We start from the raw sequence: 23,524 nt of genomic DNA on the forward strand, positions 1-23,524 counted from the left end.
GGGATCATTAAAAACTAAAAGGTGGGAAAATCCACAAAGATGGGAGAACACTGAGGAGTAACATTTCCAGAAGAACCAACAACTTAGTGGCAAGAATTAATGGGCAGAAGAAAGACAAAAATAAGATAGATATATGTATTCAATGGAGGATAGAAGAGGGAGAAGAACCAGCAGCAGGAGAAAATTAAGAACATTGGAAAAATTAATAGCAAAACTTTCACTTTTTGTGAAAACAATTAGTTGACATACAATACTTAATGTTAGTGAAAGGGTGTTATGCAATGATAAATGACCTGGGCAATAACAACTGCAAAAATAGTTCTAGGAAAAAAAAGTCTTTCACTAGGATATGGTTAATACTGGCAAAGTTTAATAATTCTTACCCATCATCTATCCTGTCTTTTATGGGTACTTAATCCTTTTAGACAAAGACTGAGGTCGATGGGATGGGGCAATGGATTTTTAAGCTTGCCAGAACCTCTATTTGGGAAAAGTCCAAGAGATAATATTTCTCCTACTTTACTGACCCTCACTGTCTCCACTATTCCACCCTTGGAAAATCATAACCAATTGCATCTGTGGATAAGGACTGTTTAAGGATACCTTTTTCCCTTTGAAACTTGTTTTGCTGTATGGAGTGCAAATGATAAAAGGACAGATGGCATTCTTATTGCAGCAGATGGAACATCTCTTCTGTGAATGTCATTGTTGCCCAGGTGAAGTGAAATCCCAGATGTATTAATGCAGTTTTCAGGTGGCAGTGCACTGCATCACTGATAAACCTGAGAACTGAGAAAATAGATGCAAATTTAATTGCATGATTTACCCAGGTGGACAACTAAGAGTGAAGGGATTTCATTCAGCACCTGTCTTTGGCCAAGACTTTTTAGTTTTAACTTCCCTGTGCCTCAGTTTTCTTATACAATCACTTCTGTGTAAAACAGAATTTATTTTAGCATCTTGAATTCTTCAGATAGAAAAGAGTAACCATGAGTTACTCAGAATACTAAGATGAAAAACATCATAGGAATTAAATGATTAGAGTGTTAATAGCAAGGAATTGCTATTCAGAGAACATGATTATGTGAATTGTTTATTTAAACTTAATTATTTACTGCTTTATTCCTCCCCATGCCTATACTTTTCTTAAGCCAAGTAGGAACACATGGCAGTGCTTCAATTTCTTTCCTCCTTCCCAAGATAGCCTTCATTCAATAAGAAATATAACTGACTCCTTTTCTTCAGAAATACCCTTAGGCCTTTGCTAAAATATCCTAGGTTTGCCACTTCTATTGTAGGTTGCCTGCAATACTTATGTTGGAAGGACTGTCTTAGCTAAGTAAAGATTAATTTTTTAATATAAAATGTCTCTTACCCTCCTCCTAACTGACTACACTTGTTTTTAGTTTTCCTATTCAACTTTCTTACCTTGAAGCTATGCTTTAATGAATGCAGGTGTTTTCTTGTTACTTCTTTCACTAGTCTGAAATGGCCACAGTACCATGAAAGCTAGAACTGAAGGAGGCATAATATCTAATAGTCCATTCATTGAAAAAGGAAGCTCTGACTCATTTTATACCTTTTTCACAATTCAACTGGATAATAATAGGATATTACACTACAGAAAGCAATTTAGGCTAGGAATACCGTGCAATTTCTCAAGTAAATGATAGCACTTTAATGGTAAACAAAGTTTCGAGGATCCTGTACTAGCTCTACAGACTGTACTAGCAGTTACCACATTTAGCTTTTAGTAAACTTACCAAGTCAAGCAGCCTGACAGCAAATATCACAAGGAGGCAATAGTATCTTCTCATTACAAGTAAGACCTAAATATGCCTTATGTGGCATGACAACCTTTTATACCTTCAAGGCGCAGCCTCATTGGCTCCTTTGCCTCTATTATTCAGGTGTAACAGTTGACAGGGAGTGCTTAAAGGGGCTCTGTGTCTTTCAGTACAGGGATAAAATACCTCCTTCAAAATTAGACGGATTTTTCCCCATTATTGATTATGTCTGGTCTGAAGGGTTTTCAAAGTCTTAACCCATGACATGAGCCTCAGAAAATATTTTTTGTTATGGTTGCATTCTCTAGCAAGGTTGAAAATTACTATTGCTTGAACCACTACCTTCAAGAGTATTGTAGTTGTCTTGGCAGTCCCAGCTCATCATTAGCTTGAGTCTCCAGGTCACTTAGAAAAATCCTACCTTGAATCTAGGTATCCTCAAACAGGTCAAAAGAAGGCTTCTTAAACTTAAAGTAAGAAAGATTAGGATGTTCTGATGCATTTTGTAGAAATGCTGAGAAGCAAACAAAGGAATGAAACTATCCAAGCACTATCAAATATTTTCAGCTGGTCTCAGAAATGATTAATGGGGTGAAGGGTCCTAAGTCAAATTCTGGTTAAACTCCAGGGATATTATTTATCTAGCATCCTCTAACAAGTGATTTTTATGAGGTTATGCTTTTGTGCAAGAGTTGCACCTTTTCTTAATGTACATCCAGACTTCTAAATATTTCAGAGGATGCTCTAGAAGAACCTTGTTATAGTCTGAATGGATGGAATTTTCAAGAAAACTTAAATGAAAAACCATCAATAAGACTTATGCTGATAGATCACCCTATATGGTCACTTTAAAAAAATATTTAGATTTTTCTTAAAGTCTAATTTTTCACAAGCATGAGCCAGACAGTATTTCAGATTGATTTTGGAGACTTGCTGAGAGCTCAGTAGTACAAAGATTTGAACATATTTTTCAAGTTTTTTTCAATCTTTAAATACAGGTTTAGGACACCATCTTAGGTGCTATTCAAAAATTTGTATATGTTCTTATACCTAGACATGTATTTCTAAGCATAGACATTGGCACAAAGTACCTACTTGTGTAAGACAATATGCAGGTAGGCCTCTTATGTATCTTGCAGATACTATGGAAGTTTCTTTCCTGATATTTCCTATAGATCTTGATCTAAAACTTCTTTCCTAAAATTGCTACTAACTATCTCCCCCCAAAATATAACAATAGCATGCATTCAGAATTTGTAAATATGCTAAATGGGAACACATCCCTTAAATCTTGCTGAGTTGCTCAAATGTAATTGCTTAAGATTGAAACTGCTGCATGTTGGTGAATAAACTGTGGAAAAAGATCTGGAGCAAATAAACAAAACTTAGCAGTCTGTCATAAAGGAAAGAAAACTTCACAAACATCCAATTAAGTAACTGTCATAACACTAATTAATGAACACACTATAGACACGTTCAGTATCATTTGTATTATTTATTTTTTTTAAGTGGACAATTTAAATGCTGATGTTATTAACCATTTTGTTTTAAATTTCTTAGAGCCCTTGGCTGAGATTTCTTGCACTAATTGTAGTACATAGGGGGAACAAAAGTAGAAGGTTATCTTCCAGTGTGCATGTGTGTCTGTGTTTCTGTGTACATATGTGCTTTACAATTATCAAACATATATTTACACACCAACTTTACACTGAAGTCTTTCAGAAGTCTTTTCTATGGCAGGGGAAAGAATCAACTGACCAAAGGCTTAGGTCTATATGATCCATTTGAGATTTTCCAGTATAGTCCCACAGAGCTTCTTATGCATTCAAACTTTTGCCGGAATGTTACTCCATCCAGTAGTGTTTCTTTATGAGATGAAACCTGGAGCTGAGGAATGCATCTCTTCAGTTTCCTTAACTTCACTAAACTGTAAATAATTTAAATTATTAAATTGAAATATCAAGACATTTAGTTATTGTTCGTATCGCTCATCTTTAACCTTCTAATAATACATCACATTTTTAAAATAATTTAAAAAAACAACAAAAAAAGACTTTGGAGGCTATATACTACACAATCTCCATGGCTCCTGCTTCTTGGGAAATCTGTTACAATATTACAATTCCCAGAATGTATTTGGAGCAGTGGAACAGAATTGTCCGTTGGCAACTTTCACATTCAGCAATCCAGACACTACAACAATAATTTAAAAAATTGCTTTGTGATTTATTTTTTCTATCTGTATTAAAAAAGGAACACTAACCTACTTAAATATAGTTTGGTTTTTATGAAACACCACAAGATTTGGCAAAAAAAGATGTAAAAGAAGACTGTTTTGATGTATAAAACTCCTTACCAGTAGAAGAAACACTGACCTTGATTTGGCCTATTCATAGATTCATTTCATGTAGTTTTGCTGCATATTTGAAGCCTTAAAGAGCCAAAAGAGCTGCTAGTCAGTTTGGAAATCACAGAACAGTTACGCACCAACAATTCCTTTAACAGGCAAGGTGTCCATGATAAACAGTAAAGTAAAGCAGAAATGTGTACATAGTATATGCTGTGAGTCATGTGCATGTGCATACATGATGTATGTGTATATACTGTTTGGCTGTGTGTACCAATATTGTGGGTGCATGCCCATTCTTTACAAATTTAAGTAGTATTTTGCTTAAACTCTCCTGTTCTGTAGCTTCTGGTTTGAACTAGCTTTTCTCTCCACACCCTGCAAATGACTTAATCTATCAGTCACCAGCTTTATATCTTCACGTCAGTAAAATTTTAGGACAACTGGATGAAGAATTATTTCTTACATAGAACAAGATAACACTCCCACTGTAGGAAATGGAATGAAACAAATGGAATAAAAGTGCAGTGACTGTGGTGAAAACATCTCCACAGAGTTAGGCCTCAATCTCTTTTTGTTTTCGTTTGGGGTTTTTGAGTTGTTCGTTGTTTTTTTTTTACTGGGGATGGGGGTGGGGTGTTGTGTGGTTTTTTTTGGAGAGGAGGCCTTCACTCTCCAGAACATGTATTTTTGAAAAATGATGTAGCGGGTTAAGGGGGCATAAGAGGAACTGTGTACATACATTAGATTTCCCCTTTTCTTTCCTTGGGCTACTAAGCATTGCCTTTTTTTTTTCCACTAGAAGTGGAAGTGGTTAGCCCCTTTTTTATCCCTTCAGGAAAACAGACTAAGCCCAAGGATTCTTAGCAGAGGCCAATATATTTGAGATTGTTCTGAATGATGACATCTGTCACTGCATCAAAGACAAATTGTATGTTACTAGTATCAGTGGCGCAGGTGAAGTGTGAGTAGATCTCCTTGGTCTCCTTGTTGCGATTCAAGTCCTCAAACTGGCGTTGTATATAGACTGCTGCCTCCTCATAAGTGTTTTGGCCTTTGTATTCAGCAAAGCAGACTGTTAAGGGGATGCGTCGGATTTTTTCTGCCAGCAGATCTTTCTTATTCAAAAAAAGGATGAGGGAGGTGTTGATAAACCAATTGTTGTTGCAGATAGAATCAAAGAGACGCAAACTTTCTGCCATTCGACTCTGTAGGAGAGGAAACAACAGTGTCAACAGTAGTGTTCTGCATAACTGTGAAAAGCACATAAAATATAGTGTTCTGCATAACTGTGAAAAGCACATAAAATACATTATTATGTCTATCAATGAGTAAAATCTGCTTTTAGAAACAACTTTTGTTTTATTTGGTGACTGTACATTTTACCTGACCATGAAATTTCAGGGATCTTAATTCACTTATTTGGTTACAATACATTTCACCACAGACTACTTCTTCCTTTATTTTTTAAAACATTTGGCAACTATGGAGGAAAGTCTAAAAAGATCTAGAAACAATAGGTGTAACTTGGGAAAACATGGTTGTGTTCAAACTTAGGTTTGCACTATAAACAAATTCTTTAAATAAAAGGTATGAGTAATTTCTAAGGATTTCACACTAGAGAAACATTCTGCTGTTAATAAAAAATACAGAACTACTACAGCACAATTGTAACAGTGCATCATTAGATGTGTAGTTTAGCACACTATACATACTCAGAATTTTTTTCCTTGCCTTACTTCTCCCCATTGTATAATGGTAAGCTTGAAAGAATACACAAGAACCACATTCTACTATGGTGGGACAACTTGTATACTTTCAGGTGAAAGCTGAGTTTAGCTAAATGTGTTTAATATCTTTCTGTCTGCTGCCCTGAATAGGCAGATTCCATTTATGAACAATTTAGGATGACCACCACCATTACATATTTGGAAATAACAATCTAATGCCGCTATAAACTGAAAGCAGAAAGGTCCGTTAGAAATCAACGGCCGTCTTGAATTTTCCTGATGCGTTCCTGCTGCGACACACACTCAGGATGCAGCTGGAGCTGTCCATGGTACCAAGTGGTCTTGGAAGGCTGATTTTATTGCTCGGTTTACACCTATACATAGGTGTAAACAGATATAATGTTTTGAATAGAAAATATTCTAGATGATTAAATATCACTCAAGTATCATCAAAAGTAGATTCAGAAAATATCTTAACCAGGCCTTTTTGCTAAGGTCAATGTTTTCCAGCATGTTACAACTTAGATCTTTTTTTCTGTTAGGTTTCATTGGCAAATCAGCATTATCATCATCTGACTAACTTCAGTCAGATATTTGTCTATCATGAAAATTTTTTAAGGCATGCACTCATATTTTCTATTTAAAAGAAAACATATCTTTTAACCAAGTCATCCTATTCATGTTTAGACAATGTTGATAAGCATGGCATTTTACAATTAAGCAACAAGGTTCCATTCCAATAATTTTCAATACCCAGCAATAATTTTTATTAACAAAACTATAATTCTTGAATAAGTGGACCTTATTCTGTTGCAGTTCATCTGTGTTCATGTACTGCTGAAAGTAGGAAAAGGATATATTACTGAAAATTTGGAATCAGTTTTTTCTGTACAGCAAATGTATTAGGAAAAATGTCTAGAAACAAATATTCACAAAACAAGGTACATTTTAAAACATTGGAAATTATACAGATTCCAAAGATTTCATAGACTTTGAGACAGAGGTAACATAGGCTAAAAATTTGAATTCTTGCAGTGATGTCTGTTTAAATATTTTTTAACTAGAAGAGTCTTTTAGCTGTGTGCCAGTTATTCTCCTCTTGAAAATTAACATCAACTAATGTTTCAACTTCATGATAATGCTGTTTGCTATTTTGACCTCCATGGGCCAGTTTCATATCAGATTCCAAAGCCTTAGTTATGCTCTTTCATCATTCCCATCTAATCCTCTTCATACACCCCAAAACAATTTTTGCAATTTTTGAGTATCTTTAAAATCCCAGAATGCTGTAAGGCATATCTACTTGTTGTAGACCTGATCCAATGCATAACTCTCAAAATAATTTCAAGTAGGTAAGCCAATGTGATGTTAATGACAGCATGAAATTCAGTATTTCTACTCACATGTCCAGATGAATTGATTTTGTATGGGAAACATTTCTGTAAAGCTTTTAGCTCTTACCCAAATGACAGGCCTAGAGTTAATATTTAGCCTACAGCTAAAATATTAGCTATTGTTCCTTCTTAGTTGTTTTTTTTTGTTTAGGCTTTATACTGTTGAAAACATTGTTGTGAGGAATCATGGTTTATTCCTGTCTTATCTTCAACAGTCCTTCCCTCTGTTTTGAGATAACACTAAGATTTATTGCACCATGGTCACAAGATGCAAAGAATCCTTGTACAGTCAGCTGTGTAAAGTCTGCTTGCTGATAAACCATGGATAAAATATGAAGAAAGCTTTTCATATAGAGCAATATAGATGAAAATCTTCCTTGAAAACAATAAACAAGCTAAATTTCTATGGAAATTTTTTCCATGCTAAGTTTCCATAAAGAGATGCATATATTTAGATGATTATTCTTTAAACTGAGCTCTACAAAAGCTGTACAAAACCTGTTCAGATCGCTGTTTCATGTATTTGTGAAGTCTGGTTTCTTTAATTCAATGTATCTTTCACCTTTTTTTTTCCCTTCAGACAAAGTGAATTTGCAATACTGTCCTGCTAAATTAGGAAAATAAATCCTGTTCTGTTTAGAGTATCACTTTCACTATTCTCAGATCATGAGATTGCATAGGATTTAATATAATTTCTTCAGCTTAGTCCATATAACGAATTTAAATAAGATTAGACATTATCGATCAGCATTAGTTCATGATGGAAGGGAGGGGTATTGTGAATGATGGGCATCATTAATGATTTATCAGGATACAGTTCCAAATCCTCGCAGACTGTTGTCTTTGGTCTCACTTTGTATTATATGGTGGATAGTTTCATAACATGTACAGATCATGAATTTAGTGTCTTCAGAGGAGTCATCAGAGGAAGAGCAGCTTGCTGTTTGTAAACTTTTTATATAGTGGCATGCCTTGCCATCTGAAAGTAAGAGCAGCTGATTTGATTTTTTTTATTTAAGTAAGAGAAAAATAATATTGAAAATGTCTGGTAAAACTCCTGGAGATTACTGATACCTGATTTCCCAGTGCTTCCAAAGGGTATAATGAATCATTTTATACAGAACTTATATTTTTTCAAAGAAGCATAGTTTCTTGAAGAAAGACTGGAATCAACTCAAGCCTAACAGATTTAGTATGGTTAAAAGTATTTTGGTTTGGCAGAAACAGAAGACTGTAAGGTTCTTCAAAGGATCATATATACCATATGTCATTCCTAACATTTTTAAACTATTCTTAAAGTTCTTTCCACACAACCTCTCTGTTTCCACCTGTTGACTGATCTTTCAACAAACAAAAATACATTTATCAAAAGCTCCTAATTAGTAGACACTGATGAAGATTATTTTCTTCAAGAAGATGTTTTAGCCGATTTCTCAAAGCAGGGAAGCAGTCTTAACTTTTTTTCACATAAGACTGTTCAATTAGTGACTGACAGACACATTTCAGCCCATAGGAAGTTTTGGTGTGGCAAATTTTAAGGCCTTTCTTATACATCTGCCTATGTCCTGTTATATATGCCCAGATCCTGGCATTAGTTCTGGAAGCTGTTGTTAGACCTATCTGATTCCATAGTGATGTAACTTGTTTTCAGAAATACCTCTTGTAACAAAAAACAAAAGAAAAGTTCATTTGACTTCTTGCGTTTATACCTTATATAAAATACTAGCATGCTTCCCAACTGAAAGAAAAAAATATTTTCTTTTTGACAGACTTTTATGTTCAGTATTCTTTTATCATATGTATACAAAGAACATAAATTTTGCAGAAGTTCACAATGGTGTTTACAGAGTACATTCATCTATCTTTGTATCTGTTTTGATTTATTTCCTGCAAATAAAGAAACTGAATAGGGCAGACTGGAAAATAGATATCTATTTTATCATTCTATATAAACATATGTCAGATTTATTGGTCAAGTACATTTAGAGAATCCATGTTTTCTTTTTTATAATTTAATAACAGAAAGCAGTGAAAATAAGGCATTGGACATGGTACACAAAATTCTTTGTGGAATTACAATGTGTATCGAGTAATATATTCCTTCTAACAAAGACATGTGCCATAGCACATAGTGGCAATGTTCTCGCAGTGGCAACAGGTATGGTACTTTGGATGTTTGCTTACTTTGGATAGTGATTCTAAAACCACTATGACACTTCACTAATTTCTAACATTCCCACCTATTATTCTGCAATAATTGGCTCCTTTGTTTTCTTCTAATGTTAACCTGTAATGAATTTGCTGTTTTGAACAGTATTAGCTGCATTTCCCATATAGATTACTCTGCAGGTATCGCACTCCTTTGTATATGCAATATTTTAGGTTTCTAGAAAACTTTATGCATACATGATGAGTCACCGCTGTGGTCCAGAGTAAGTGAACAGAAGGGATCTCGGTTATCTAAAAAAGAGTATATTTTGTTTACAAGATTATTTGCAAATATGTATGTGTTCCATTTGTCTGGCTTGTGTTCAGAGAGGATGAAAATAATCTATAGAGTTTGGGTATTTTTGTTGTTGTTTGACTGTGAAGTATTCTGGCCAGTTTTCCCGTTTGGCAAGTGGAGCTGAGGCTGATTTGGGGTTTTAATAGAAGTAACAGTATTTTGGGCCTAATTATTCTGAAATTTGTATCACTTGGTGTAGTGCATCTCCCTTGACTTCACTAGAGTCGCTCCATATTTCAACTGGTGAGATGAAGAGAGAAGAATCATTCACTGTTTATTACATGAAAAGTAATATGAAAATATCATTTATTTAAAATTTCATTTTTATTTGGTTTTACTGGAGAATGAAAATATATTGTATTGATATTACTTCAAAGGAAATCTGCAACAATATTGATCATTATTGTTACACTAAAACAGTATCCTGAAAAAATTACCCCTTAAAAATGCACAGTTGCTGAAATACGAGCAGAGCAGACTGTTTACCTAGGCTTTTCAAATTACCTCTTATACTTTCCTCATGTTACTCTTCCTTTTCATTTGCTATGGATTGATTTGGTCAGAATTGCATCCTCTGTTCTCAAGAGTTTCATGAAGGCATTGATTTAGTTATTTTAGTGAGTAATTCTGTGTTTACAGATTAAAACCACAGACCTTTGGCAGTTTCTTGTCATTTCAAAAGCCCCAGCACAGGGGCGCACCATGATGGTTGGCACTGCCACAGCAGCAGTATGTAGCCATGTTGAAATCTAACTCACAAGCCTCTTAAGGCATACTGGAATATAAGCAAAGTTATACAGTCCCTATATTTCGGGGCTTTTGTTTAGTACTTCCTTTGTAAAGGTGGGGTCATCTGACACTTGAGCCTACTTTATATACAGACATATTTATAGGTGTAAAAACATGGCTTTAAAAATCTGTTTGAGGGTTTATTTTCTATTTTCACAATGCAAATCTTGACACAACAGATAATACCCTAAAAACATCATAGGTGTCTTTCCAAATAATCATGCTTTTCTTTCCTTCCCTGAATTTGTTGCTCATAATAAAACCATGCAAGAAATTTTTAGCTCAGTTGAAATGCTTTTGCTACTAATTGTCTGGAAAAAAATGGTTTAGAGCTAATATAGATTTTTGGCCAACTCTCAGAACATTCATGCCAACAGGATATTGCATTTTAAGAGGTTTGTGTTTATTACTGTATTTTGTAGTGAATCATAATACTGTCCCTCTAGTACCAAATCCTCAGTTGGAGTCTGTAGTCCAAGGACAAAATCAGAGAGTTAAAACCCTTCCAACCCTTGTGAAAGTTAATGAACATGTACCAGAGGACTGACAGTTTTAAATTCTTGTAAACTTTGTGATCTCTTACATGACGTAAAGAAAGAATTAGTAAACTGTTGTACCTGACACCTAAGAAGTTTCTTCTTCAATGTAATATTATTATTACAATATTGGTTGAATATCTGAAAGTCATAAAAACCTTAAATAAACTAAATAGAATTTCTTTTAGTTAAAATGCAGATATGTTAATTGGAATCGTTTCCAACAAAGATGCAGGCTATATTGCACCAGTGCAAGACTATGGTTGCACGGTATAAATGCATGATATACCTTGGGAAATGAACTCCCAAAATCCATTTCATGATTTAACTATAATAGCAAAAGTACGAAAATGTATTGCTGAACAATAAGGAAATGTATCAGAAAGGAAAAAACAAGTCTTCAAATAACAGTAAGATGTCATCCATATAATTATGAAAACTTTAGGGAAAGAGAAAGAGGCAACACCTACTTCCCGATGAAGAACAGAAAACTAATTGAAGTTATTCTGAAATTTTTTTTACCTGTTAACATGGAGACATGAAACACATAGTGTTCAATCTCACCTTCCGCATGGAATTAAATGACAGGTAAATCCAAACCTAAGAGAAAATAGTATACATGGCAAGACAAGGCCTCTATCAATTTTAAGTGGTGGCTTATGATTTGTGCAGTGTATCAATCACGTTTGAAACAGCAATGCATGACATGTGTCTCAGTTTTTTATAGCCAGATGACATCTTGATATATCTGAAAATCTTAAATAAGTGATATGTCCACAGTTCTAAGATGAAGGCTGGCACTGAAACGGAACATAAAGATACGTGATGTGTCCGCTCATATACTCCTATCCTAACATAACAGGCTCATTTCTGGTTTCATCAATACTGTAAAACTACTGTACATGTTATAGGGAAAGTGAACTTGAGAGGATTATGGCTTATTATAATAAAAAAATAGAATAAGTCGTTGTACAAATCCCAAAGGAGTTATAAAAATTTTCTATTAATGTGGAGGAAAAATAATGGTAGGAAAAAGCATTCTTCTTCTCTGCAGTGTCTTTTCCATTTCAGGAATCCTGAGGGGAGTAGCTAGCCAGGTGGTTAGAAGAAATGTGCTGCTGTAATTTCATAATTATACACAAGCTAGGGTATAAGCAAGGTAATGCCAATGCCTTATCCAGATGGCCTTGTTGGGGGCTAATTGCAAGTTCTTCTCTGAGCACGAGAACAAGGAAGTGGTTGCTTAAGGGAAAGAACGTGCTAAGGAACAGATGGCTGCTTCTGTTCTTCCAGTAATTTGCAAACATACAAACATCCCTGGTCATCCTCTGGAACAGTAGAGGTGTGCTTAGCAGGAAAGAGTTCCAGAATAACTAAGAGTTTTGAAAAGGGAAGACCCTGCTATCAAGATAGCAAGTAATTAGAAAAATAACTTGGTAAATGGAGCCAAATTGGAATGTAGTATCTCTTCACAGCTTTCACATTAAAGCTTTCTGGTCACAGTTGGGAGAGCTTTGAACTTAAAAATGAAAAATTATGAAGAGAGAAACTATCACAAATAAGGGAATTAACTGCCATTTGTACTAAATACCCAAGAACTTTATCTTTCAATCATTATTTCTCTTTCATCATTATTTTAGAACTGGTAGGCATTTGGGGATTGTGAAAACCTTAATTAAACTAAATAAAATTTATCTTTCGTAAACCTTAAACAGTGATGAATTAAATTGGTGCAGGAATGGTAATGTTTGCTTTGTGGAAAAGTTAGAAAATCTTTAAATGTCAGTAAAACTTGGAAGAACCAGTGGAAGTGGTTGCTATTTTCCTGTTGAGGCTTTTCCTTGTCATAGTGACTGGCATTTAGCATATACTAGTAGCTATAAGCTATTTAACAAAATGGCATGAATCTTTTCTTTCTGTTTCAAATGTGTTCTTTAGAGATCCACAACTTAAGACCTTCTAAAGAAAGCAGGTAAAGCTAAAGTATTTGAAGAAGGGGTGGTGGGTAAAAAGGTAATTGAATCTGTTGGATGTAAACATTGTTTTTTCCTTAAGGTTACTATACAAACAAATTTAAACCATTCTGGAATAATGACAGTCTACAAAACACATAGAAGGAAATACCATTGCCCTAGACAACCATAGTCAAAGCAATTCAGGAATTCAAACTATGTTTGAATAAATGTATAATGGAAGACAGAGGGAAAGCAGAAGAATTTTGCAGAAGAAAATACAGATGATGCAGAAAGCAAGACAGCCTGGATAAATATACAGATACTTTTTTCTTGTAAAAAAGCCTAGACTGAGTGCTATTTGAAAGGTCCTTCCTGTCTAGCAGTTAGGCAGTCCTGATTGAGTGCTGGATAAGAAAGGCTTGATTTAAAAGGAAAAAGGCTATTATATGATCATGTTTTGTTCAAAGAAAGAAGACTCCTACAAGAATGCATAGGATCAGGTAGCTGTGGGTCTAAATGGGGAAAGATGATAATTTCATAAGTTACAAAAAGTAATTACTTTCATCTAAAAATCAAAAAGAAGAAACTAACTATCTGTTAGAGAGAAGTAAATAGACTTAGTCCAATTCACTCTATGTATCTCTCAAATAAAGAAATTAAGAACCTCACTGAGGTAGGATTAAACTGGGATAAAACACCCTACCTGTGTTTTCCTGTTTCTAGCCTTGGCATCTCCCAGTAGCGGTTTGACTAGACAGAATTGTTTTGGCTTTCCAAACCCTTTCTTTCCAACCCTAGGATCCCAAAGTTTTCCTAGAAAATGTTGGGAATTCTAAAATGTCAAAATTAGAAAGGGTAACATAGAATGGTAAGTCCCACTGTAAATTCATTAGAAGTGTTCTTAAGTCACTTAGAAGCTTAACTTATTCTACAAGCAAACTCATTATCCCATCACCAAAGTATTATGTTACATTAGTCTAAAACCACTGTAGGAATTCCTGACCATGGTAAACATGGTAAACAAAACAGAAAGAAGGTCAGGATAACTAGAAGCAGCTATGTCAATTTAGCACCTGTCATATGGATATATACATGCAAATGCCATCTATTTCTGTCCATCCTATCAAAATTCTTTCAATGTCCTGCATGTATAAGGGGAATAGGAAGTGCAGAAAGGTGGAAAACTAACATAGCATGTTATGTATATACATATACTTTATGTCACCGCAGTAAAGGGAAATTGAAAGGGATGATAAAAGAAGTTTTTATATTAGAAAAACCTTGAATCTCTACTATGAAATGAGCATATAGAAGGCTGAGAAACATGGATGTTATGAAGTGAAGCCCTGAAGAAATCTTGTGTGATTTTGAATAGGAAGATATGGATTTATATGGTGAGGGCAAAAAAATGTATTAAGCCTTAAGCAAGCTTTCTTCCAGTTTTTTAAACAGATTCATCCTCAAATCGGGAGGAAAAATTATACTAGCAAACAAAATTTGTAAACTACTAAATTAATTCCTCACTATTTTAAAGACAACATCTTCTAATTGTTTATACTTACAGATTGTATGTGACAACGTAAAACAGGTAGAGGAGGCAGTAGTCAATGTTTGATACCTCTTTTTCAGAGAAGGGAAAATAAACGTAACAAAGCGGTACTGCAGCATACTGTCTCCCTTGATGATTTCCTGCAGAGTATTACTACTGCCTTACAGAAAATTCTGCAGATGATAACTGAGTCTGGCACTATGAATGAGAATTACATGGGGACCTTTAGTCTTGGCTATTGTATAGGATGACAATGAAAACATTATGAATATTTTATCATGTATGATCTCTGTGACTGGAAAAGAATTGTAGCGTTACTAAGGCTTACTGTGCACTAGACTAGACAGAGCATATTTAATTAGGAGTAGTACTTTAACAGAGTCCTGAACATTTGTCTTTGAAAATTGATCCCTGCAACTTCTTAGGTGTGCACTGAAACGGCATGTCTGTAGGAGTATGATTCTATGAGTACATGGTAAGTTAAGCATTGTTATGTAGTAGTTACTTATGGGTGCCAATGACAGACTGGGGTAAACCACTCTTTAATACTATGTATCAAAACTGATTTATATTCCTAGATCAGGAACAATACAGATTTGTTAATCCTAGTAAGTACAGTCTGACACCAAGCTATGATTATACTAAGGAGAGTGCCTGAGCTGAGAAAGAAGTTTGATTAAGTTTTCTGACAGGATGATTAGATTTTGAGCCAGGGGATTTCCACGCAAAGGAACAGGACAACAGGTGCTTCTGCTAGGACTTACAAACTAAAAAGAACCTAAAGAAAGGATATATAGAAAACTCTTGGAAGGAGAGGAAAATGTTACTGAGTTCAAGGATCAGAAAGTGTGGGGCATTCATCATTTAATAGAAATGCTGGAAGATCCAGATAAAGGCTGCTCCAGTATGTCTGGCCAAGGTATTAAAGGTTGTTCCACAAGAAGAAAGGGGGCAGAATAAAAGTGGAGAAATACATGGAGATTGAGTTATTGCTTGTGACTAGCTATACATATCCTGAAGTACAGGAAAATTACATTTAGAAATCATAAAATGTACATGTGATAGGTGCTATATTTATCACTTCTCGTAAGAGAATTACAAGTCCAGAGGAAAGTTCTAGAAAAAGGTATGTTCAGGAGAATAGAAATATGGTGCAGTCAATATTGGTCCTGTGCCTGGTAGAAAAGCAACACAAGTCAACATTTCTGGGAAGGAGTAATAAGGATAGATTGGCAAAAGAAGTGCTACTGCAGTTGATGCAGGCCAAAAGAAACAAAGTCACAATGGGCCAACATATTAAAATCTACACATTACACGGATAGCATCCAGCAGGGCAGCGCTGCCAAGGCTGTGGTAAAAATACTCAAGATAAATATTATCATGGAATATACCTCTTTTCATAAGCCTCCATTTAATCATTGAAGTGAGCAGGTAGCTTGTTTTTTGTTTTTAAAGGAAAGCTTGCTATGTTTCAGTTGCTCAGCAAACAATTGTTAACACTCTACTTCTACCACCTCAAAGGTCAACAAAGCTTTATGCTACGTAAACCTCTTGATGTAAGAGTTACGAGAGCTCTCACTGTGCTTCTCTGTGTATTATTTTGGCGGGGGGACAAGCAGTTTTAAGAGGGCAAAAGTGCCGTAAAAGGAGTATAAGAATAAATCTTCAGTGTCTTTGGGAGTGCCAGAAAATTAAGATTTCCTGAGTACAAATTAAGATAGTTCTTAACTTAGAGCTAAGAAGCAAATTAGCAGCATATAATACCTAAGATTGCTTTGGGCTGTGGGGTATTTTTTAAGCATTATAAAGTATTCCAGACAAACTGCATATTTCTGGAGTTTAGAAAAAAAACGAGTTTAAAAACATTTTCTTGTTAAAATAATATTCATTTAAAATATCACAGTTCTTGAAAATATATCCAAAGTAGCATGAACATCCATACTTTAACTGTAAATATCTGGATGTTTTATCCTTAGAGTGAGTTATATATATATGGTAGCAGAGGCCAGCTTTTTTATTCCTGGTAACATATTTCAATTAATTTCAATGCTTACTCAGTGTTTTCAAGTAGGGTGGGGTTTTTTTGGTTTTGTTTTCTTTCAGGCCTTTAGATTATTTGTTTAGCTTAAGGGCAAAAGGAGCATTTCAAGTACATATTCAACATAGCTGAAATGCTGCATAGTTTTACACAAAAAGTGGTCCAGGACTTTAGCTGTCCTCATTTGAGACCTTTAAGCTTAGTATCAGCCTTCTGTGTCTAGGCAATAAGTAACTTAACCCTGCATTAGCCTTCAAGGAGAGGCTGAAGGAACTGGACTTGTTTGGCTGGCAAAGAGAAGGCTAAAGGGTGATCTAGTGACAGCCTACAATTACTTGAAGCATAGTTACAAAGATGATGACACCAAACTCTTCCCAGCAGTATCAGATGAAAGAGTGAGCAGCAATGAACACTAATTGCAGCTTGAGAGATTCAGATTAGATGTCAGGAAAAAAATTTTCACTGGAAGACTAGCACAGCACTGGAACAATTTGCCTAAAAATTTTTTGAAATCTCCATCCATAGAGGTTTTCCTTATTCAACTAGATAAAGCCATAGCTGGCCTGATGTACTGTTGGCAGTAGTCCAGCTTCAGCTGGGATGATAGGATAAGTGACCTTCAGACGTCACATCCAGCCTACATTTCTATAACTCCATGAATTGTAAAAACATATTTATAGTTGAATCCATAAATGAGAAGTCAATTTTATGCATGCAGTTCTGAGCAGATCTCAAACTTTTCATCCTGAAGAGGCGAATTCAAGCATAAGGGCTATCCTTTTGATGGAAAGAGTTATACTACACTATCACTATTCTGTTGGTGAGGCAGGATGAAAAGGAAGTGGTTAAAGAACAGAGTTGTGGCCTTTGTGAAATACCCATTTTTTATTGTTTTCTGTTCTTTCAAGCTCTCTGGACCTTAGAGTAGCCCCATAGCTATTAAAATACTGCAAAAATCTGCATAAGAACTACATGAGAATATGCAAGTAGAAAGAAAAATGTTTATTCACTGTTGCAGACTATTGACTAACCTACTTCTTGTACAGTTTATGCATAACCCAAGCTCTGGCTGATAGATTATGTGTAAAGAAAGAAACAATGCTTTTTTCATTGCACCTTCTTTGAAATGTACATTTTTCTGATACATCAGCGGGGCAGGGAAGGGTGTTAACAGGGTGAATATTGGTTCCCGTCACCTAGAAAATTCTTTGCCGTAATTGAAGTGAAACAATATATTGCATACATAAGAGAAAATTAATTTTTTTTAAATGAAAGAACTCCATTACTTTTTGCCACTAGTGTGCCACTAGAATGCACTAGTAAGCCTAATAATTTTGTGTAACAAAGTAATGGCAGGGGGACAGATTGCAAAATCTAGTGCCTGTGAATGCCCTTTCTCTGGATAAAAAGCATTTGAAATCTGAACCATCAGTGACAAGAGTCCAACCTGATAAACTATGATATCAAGAAAAGAGGACTTCTCAAGTAAGTAGGTTTTGATTTCAACACAATCAAGCCCAGCTTTAAAATAGGACTCTCTAGATATTTATGAAAGCTAATAGATATGAAGTAAGATAAAGGATCATTTGTAACAGTAGAATTAGAAAACAGAGAGAAAACCAGCAAGAATTATCACAAGTATGGAATGACTATCATATGAAAAAATTAAACAAACTGGTTCTCTTCAGCGTGGAAAAAGAAGTAGCTGAGAGACACACAGTAGAACTCTCAAAATCATGAATGGTAGGGAAATGGTGAATAGTGAATGATTTTTGCACCATTTCTTACAGTGCAAGAAGAAAGAAATATCAAATTCAGTTATCTGACAGCAGATAAGTATTCCTTCCATGCAGCATATAATTAAATGTAAAACTCTGTCATGAGTTGTTAGAGAATAATAATAATAGTAAAAGTCATAAAGGTGTGATTGGGTTCAAAAAGCATTTAAATTAAAAGGGCACTTAAACAGAAAGATGTTGATGCAATCAGTTATCTGGTAGGGTATATTGCAGGAAATATCAGTGTATGCTTGATATGTTCCCATATTCTTTCCTAAATATCCACTCTTGCCCACAGTTGGACACAGACTACTGCAGATATTTGCTGTGACCTGGTACAACTGTTTCATATGTTATGGCTGTCAGAACAGCTCATCCTTTTTTTGAAATCAGCTGTCTCATTCCCTGTTGGTAAAAACTTCTCCTTTACATAACCCATGTAAAATTGCTACAGTTCCTAGACAATTTTGCCTTTCCCATTAGTCTTGTCCAGTTTAAAAAAAAAAAAAAAAAAGAGTTTGTTTTACAAACTTTACCATCATTTGAAGCAGTGAATGTCTCTCACCAAAAAGGTAGGCAAAGGGTCTTGGAACTAGAAGTACTGACCTCTGGTAATTTGCACTGTCTGACACCAGAGTGTATGAATGATAGGAGGATAATGATATTTTTCTCTTAGACCCAGGAAAAAAAAAAGGAAAGAAAGAAAACTGCCCACATTGATGCTGAACCAGTTTTCACCAGAAGAAGTTGGCAGGTAGTTTCATTCTTCAGTAGTATCTGAACAATAAAAACAGCCTATTATACAATAGAAAGGTAAATACCACTTTATACTGAGAAATTCACTGCAGGGGGCAGGGGGAAGAATACCCACAAAACCTGAGACTGTTTCTCAGACTGCATGACATCTGGAGAAGGACACGTTTTACCCTCACAGCTGAAGCAGCTGTAATTCTTGCAGGAGCACTGGCTTTTTGCTTTATTGCCTCTTTGAAGATATTTTAGGTAGGATGCTTACAGTATTTGGTGCAGCTAGAGCTCTTGTGGGAACAATGGCTATCTTCCCTTTTTATCCCATCTATGTTGCAAGATTAACATAGCATACTTCAGGAGCAAGTGGTTATTTCAGAACTTTTAGTGGCCTTGCCTATAATTCTAACATAGTTCTTGCCGTCGTGCTGGTGTTGAGGTTGCATCCTACTAACCTGGAAGAAACGTAAAGGCTGTAGGGCACAGAAGGCAGTGTTCAGAGTCAAGAATGAAAAAGGAACAGAGAAAGCAAGCTAAATGAAAAAATGCAAAGCAGCATCAAATAGAGGGTCTAAATCTGGGTCTGATCTTGGTCTTTTTTGCATAAGCTCAGAGGAGTACTAAGGAGTGCAAAACCAGCATGTTTAGCAGCATGGAGAAAGAAAGAATCTTGTCTTCACTTTCAATAAGTTCTTCTGGTTTTAAGCAGCATTACTGGAATTTAGATGAAAGCAGTTTCAACAGATAATTTCCATAAAGTTACTTTAGAGTAATTGGAGAAGAATGAAAGAAAAGAAATGGTGATATATTCTGAAAAAAATGCTTCTCCCATATTTGTAATGGAAGTTCTAGCCTGTTGGGCTGCAGACAAAGGAGTAAAAATTATTTTGTTTGACCAAGACTGAATTTAAAATAAAAAACAAAACACATTGTGGTCACATGGTGTAAACCTCCTTGTTGGTATAAAACACCATTGGTAAAGTTGTTCAAGGTGGGGGGGAGGGGGGGGAAGATCAACTTTGATGTGGAATTTGTTCAGCCTTTTAGGGGCTCATTTCTTCTACTTTGTGCAGACACTGAGAATGATCCACATACTTTTTCATCACATACTTTTTGTCTTTTTTCTCATCTCTGCTGTTCCAATGCTAGGCTTTCCTTGTGACTCAGCCCTTACTTTAAGCAATTTCCATGTACGGGTGGGTGCTCACTCAGCAGAGAGTTCACAACACCACCATCTGGGTTATCAGGCCTTATCCCTTCTTTTGACACTATTTTCATTATATGCTTTACCAAATTCAACTGAAATGAGCAACTAAGTAATCTACACATCATCAATTTTTTTTTCACCTGGCAAAAGGGAGAGATTCACTATTGCCATCTGTCCAAACAGATTCTGAGTCTGTAAAATAGGTGGAAAGACTCCATCAATTAAAGGGAAAGGTTGAATAAGTCCATTTTGGTTTACAATTACACTGATGTAAATTTGGAATATTTCTAGTGATGTTACTGGAGCACTGCAAAATTGAAACTGTCAGAACATGGCTCTGTATTACACCAATGAACTGCATTATGAATCTTAAGAATCACACTGTTTTCTCCAGGAGAGAAAAGTACATTTTTTCATTTACAGTCACCATAATGTATACTAAAAGCATATTAGAAAGAAAAATAAAATTCATAGAGTATTAATAGTAAAGAATTACATCATAACAACATTTTCCGCAAGAAATGCAAATATATTTTAAAATTAACTTTTTATAGACAATTCAAAACACTACCACACACACTGTTTTTCCACAGAAAATTTTCTGTAACAAGTCCTCATAACAGAAATGTAAGTTTACAGTCATGTTAAAACTTGACTACCTAGTAGCTGTTCAACAACTTTCATCTTTCAATCCCAGTTAGCACAAAAAACTGCAGTAGTTTTCTGCTTTTAACACTGACTTAACATTAAACACTGAATCAAGGTCAAGATTCATCTTCAGCATTGTCAGATTTTTCATGACAGAGTATGAAATGAACTTCCCAGAAACTAGTGACTATCACTATATATATATATATATACACAGAAATACACAACATGCCATGAAGAGAGAATGAAATAAAATTAAGCATATGTGGTATATATCACTGATATTTCTAAGGGTATTTCTAGAAATAATTACAGTTTCAGTAAGAACCTATTTACAGGAGCTTCCTCTAGAATGCAACACAAAAGGACCTAAACTGGAAGAACATAAAAATTGCAAACTTTAATGCTCATGTCAAATGCTGAAATCGTAGTTACCTCATCTTACTCACGTAAATCTCATGTTACATGAACACAGATTTTCCTTCATTGAACCCTGTCTCATTCATCTTGCAAGATGGACAATGTCATGTGCTAGTCAATATTTTTCTTTATTGTCACAACTCAATTTATGGACTTTACTATAAACTTACTATTTATGAACTGCTCAAAAGACAGAATTACTAGTTTCTTCTCAAGCTTATAATTATTGTATCTGAACATTTCATTGGCTATATTTGTTTCCACAGCATGTTCTCAGATCAAGAGGTACTGTTAAAAGCAACTTGTAAATAGGGAATGATACAATCTATACAATGAGAAATTACAGTTAGAAGGAACCCGGTAATTCTAGACATCCCACCTAATTTTCTAGAACCTAATTTTTCAGCACATGTATTTATTTAATAAAGTTTAATAGGTTTTTCAAGCTATCTTTGATATCTTATGTAGCTCTGAGTAAGCAGACCTACTACAAATCAAATCACGGGATCTCAAATTAGGTCCCTTTGAGAAAAGTAAGGAAGAATGTGGGATTACCTATGAAAGTTTTCACTTAAGAAACTGATTTGTAACCAAAGAGGAATATGGGCCTATGCCAGGATCTAGTACAGTTATTCAGAGTAGCATTCAGCTGTTTTAGCCATATGAACTTTCTCTGTTCTCCTATAATCCTATGTTCCACTCATTTCACATTTTCCTCCCTCTGCAACAGATGATGGCAGTGTTCCTACAGTTGACGGTCTTATTTATCACATAAGCCCTCATTAATCATAGAAAACCCATTATATTCATCAAATGAGGCAGAAAATCCATGGAAAAAAACATCATCACTATAAAGCCTGAATCAAAATATACAGAAACAAGACATTCAAAATAAGGTTACACCAACAATATTCTCCCATTTACTAACTCTTGATATTTGATTTCACCAGATCACTTAAACCCCACTCCACCTCATCCTCCACCCACACTGCTTCACAATCTAAATTTACTCCCAACCTTCTCACTCTTCCAGTTCTGTTTCCTCAAATTTTATCATTCGTTATATGTGTGAATTTTATGTAGTCTGAATTTTTTTTTCCCTAAACTATGGAATTTCTTTGCCATCTAATAATTGCAACTGGAATTGATAACTGAGATCAGGAGGGATGTCAGATGCCCCAAGACTAATTGACTTACACACAGAGAGGGCCTGTTCACAAAGAAGTGTCTCACAGGTCTCTCCTGTTCTCAGGAGACAATAAAAACAGAGCTGTTAGCTTATTTCAAAAAAATTATTCTGTTGCTTGGATTGTTACTTGTGGGATCACAAGAGGAATTATGGTAACATCATAGGAAGTGCTGGTAGAGTAATGACAATTTTGGTAACAAATGGAATAGAGGAATAGGGGAGAAAAAAGGAAGCTGTCTGAGCATCAGATCTTTTCTGTTATTACAGAATTACAAGTCATACTAACTTTTTTTTTAAAAAAGCTTACTCAATGCTAATAACAATGCAGTAATCCTAGGAGCCTGCCGGATGTCTTTTCCAACAAATCAACTCCTGGTGTTGTCTGTGTAAAATAACTGCTGTCTGGTTAGTGAGCTCTTTATTAATGGATCTTGGATTGAATTAAGACAACATTCTGAGAATGAGTTATACCAGAGGAAGGAAGGGGAAAACTAACAAAGTTACTAGCTTTTGCAATCTTGAAGGGACTTCATTTATTTGCATGGCTGCTTATCACTTGTCCATTTAAAGAAATGTAGAATGATTTTCTACTCAATCCATTAAAAGGGAGAAAGTTATTTTTTATTTTGGTTTGTGCACTGCTTCTCTTTTCAACTTGGTGTTTATAAATTAGGTCAGAAATACTATAATTAATTTTGTACCTGATTATAACAGAGAATAATTTTGGTCGAGTCCTGAACTTAGCCTAAGCACAGAGTGAGAACGCAAGATGCCTTCTCCTCCAACCTCTGTTTTCCATTGCATTCATTCTAAGTTCCTCTTCAGGTTTCCATGGAAATAGCAGAGAAATATGCTTATATTCTTGGCATTAAAATATTCATAAAAAGAGATAAGGAGATGGTTT

General features: G+C 35.1%; 2 protein-coding genes across 2 annotated transcripts in view; one reads left to right on the plus strand and one right to left on the minus strand.

Annotated features, from left to right (window-relative positions):
- The window catches only part of RSPH14 (radial spoke head 14 homolog), a 103,714-nt gene that overhangs the window by 7,129 nt on the left and 73,061 nt on the right, over nt 1-23,524 (plus strand). The gene's annotated exons all lie outside the window — the stretch shown is intronic.
- The window catches only part of GNAZ (G protein subunit alpha z), a 48,006-nt gene continuing 29,241 nt past the window's right edge, over nt 4,760-23,524 (minus strand). The window contains exon 2 of the mRNA XM_075041672.1: nt 4,760-5,342. Coding sequence (XP_074897773.1) covers nt 4,998-5,342 — 345 coding nt within the window. The 3' untranslated portion in view covers nt 4,760-4,997. The remainder of the gene's footprint in view (nt 5,343-23,524) is intronic.

This window comes from Buteo buteo, chromosome 11, assembly GCF_964188355.1.
Source record: "Buteo buteo chromosome 11, bButBut1.hap1.1, whole genome shotgun sequence".
NCBI lineage: Eukaryota > Metazoa > Chordata > Aves > Accipitriformes > Accipitridae > Buteo > Buteo buteo.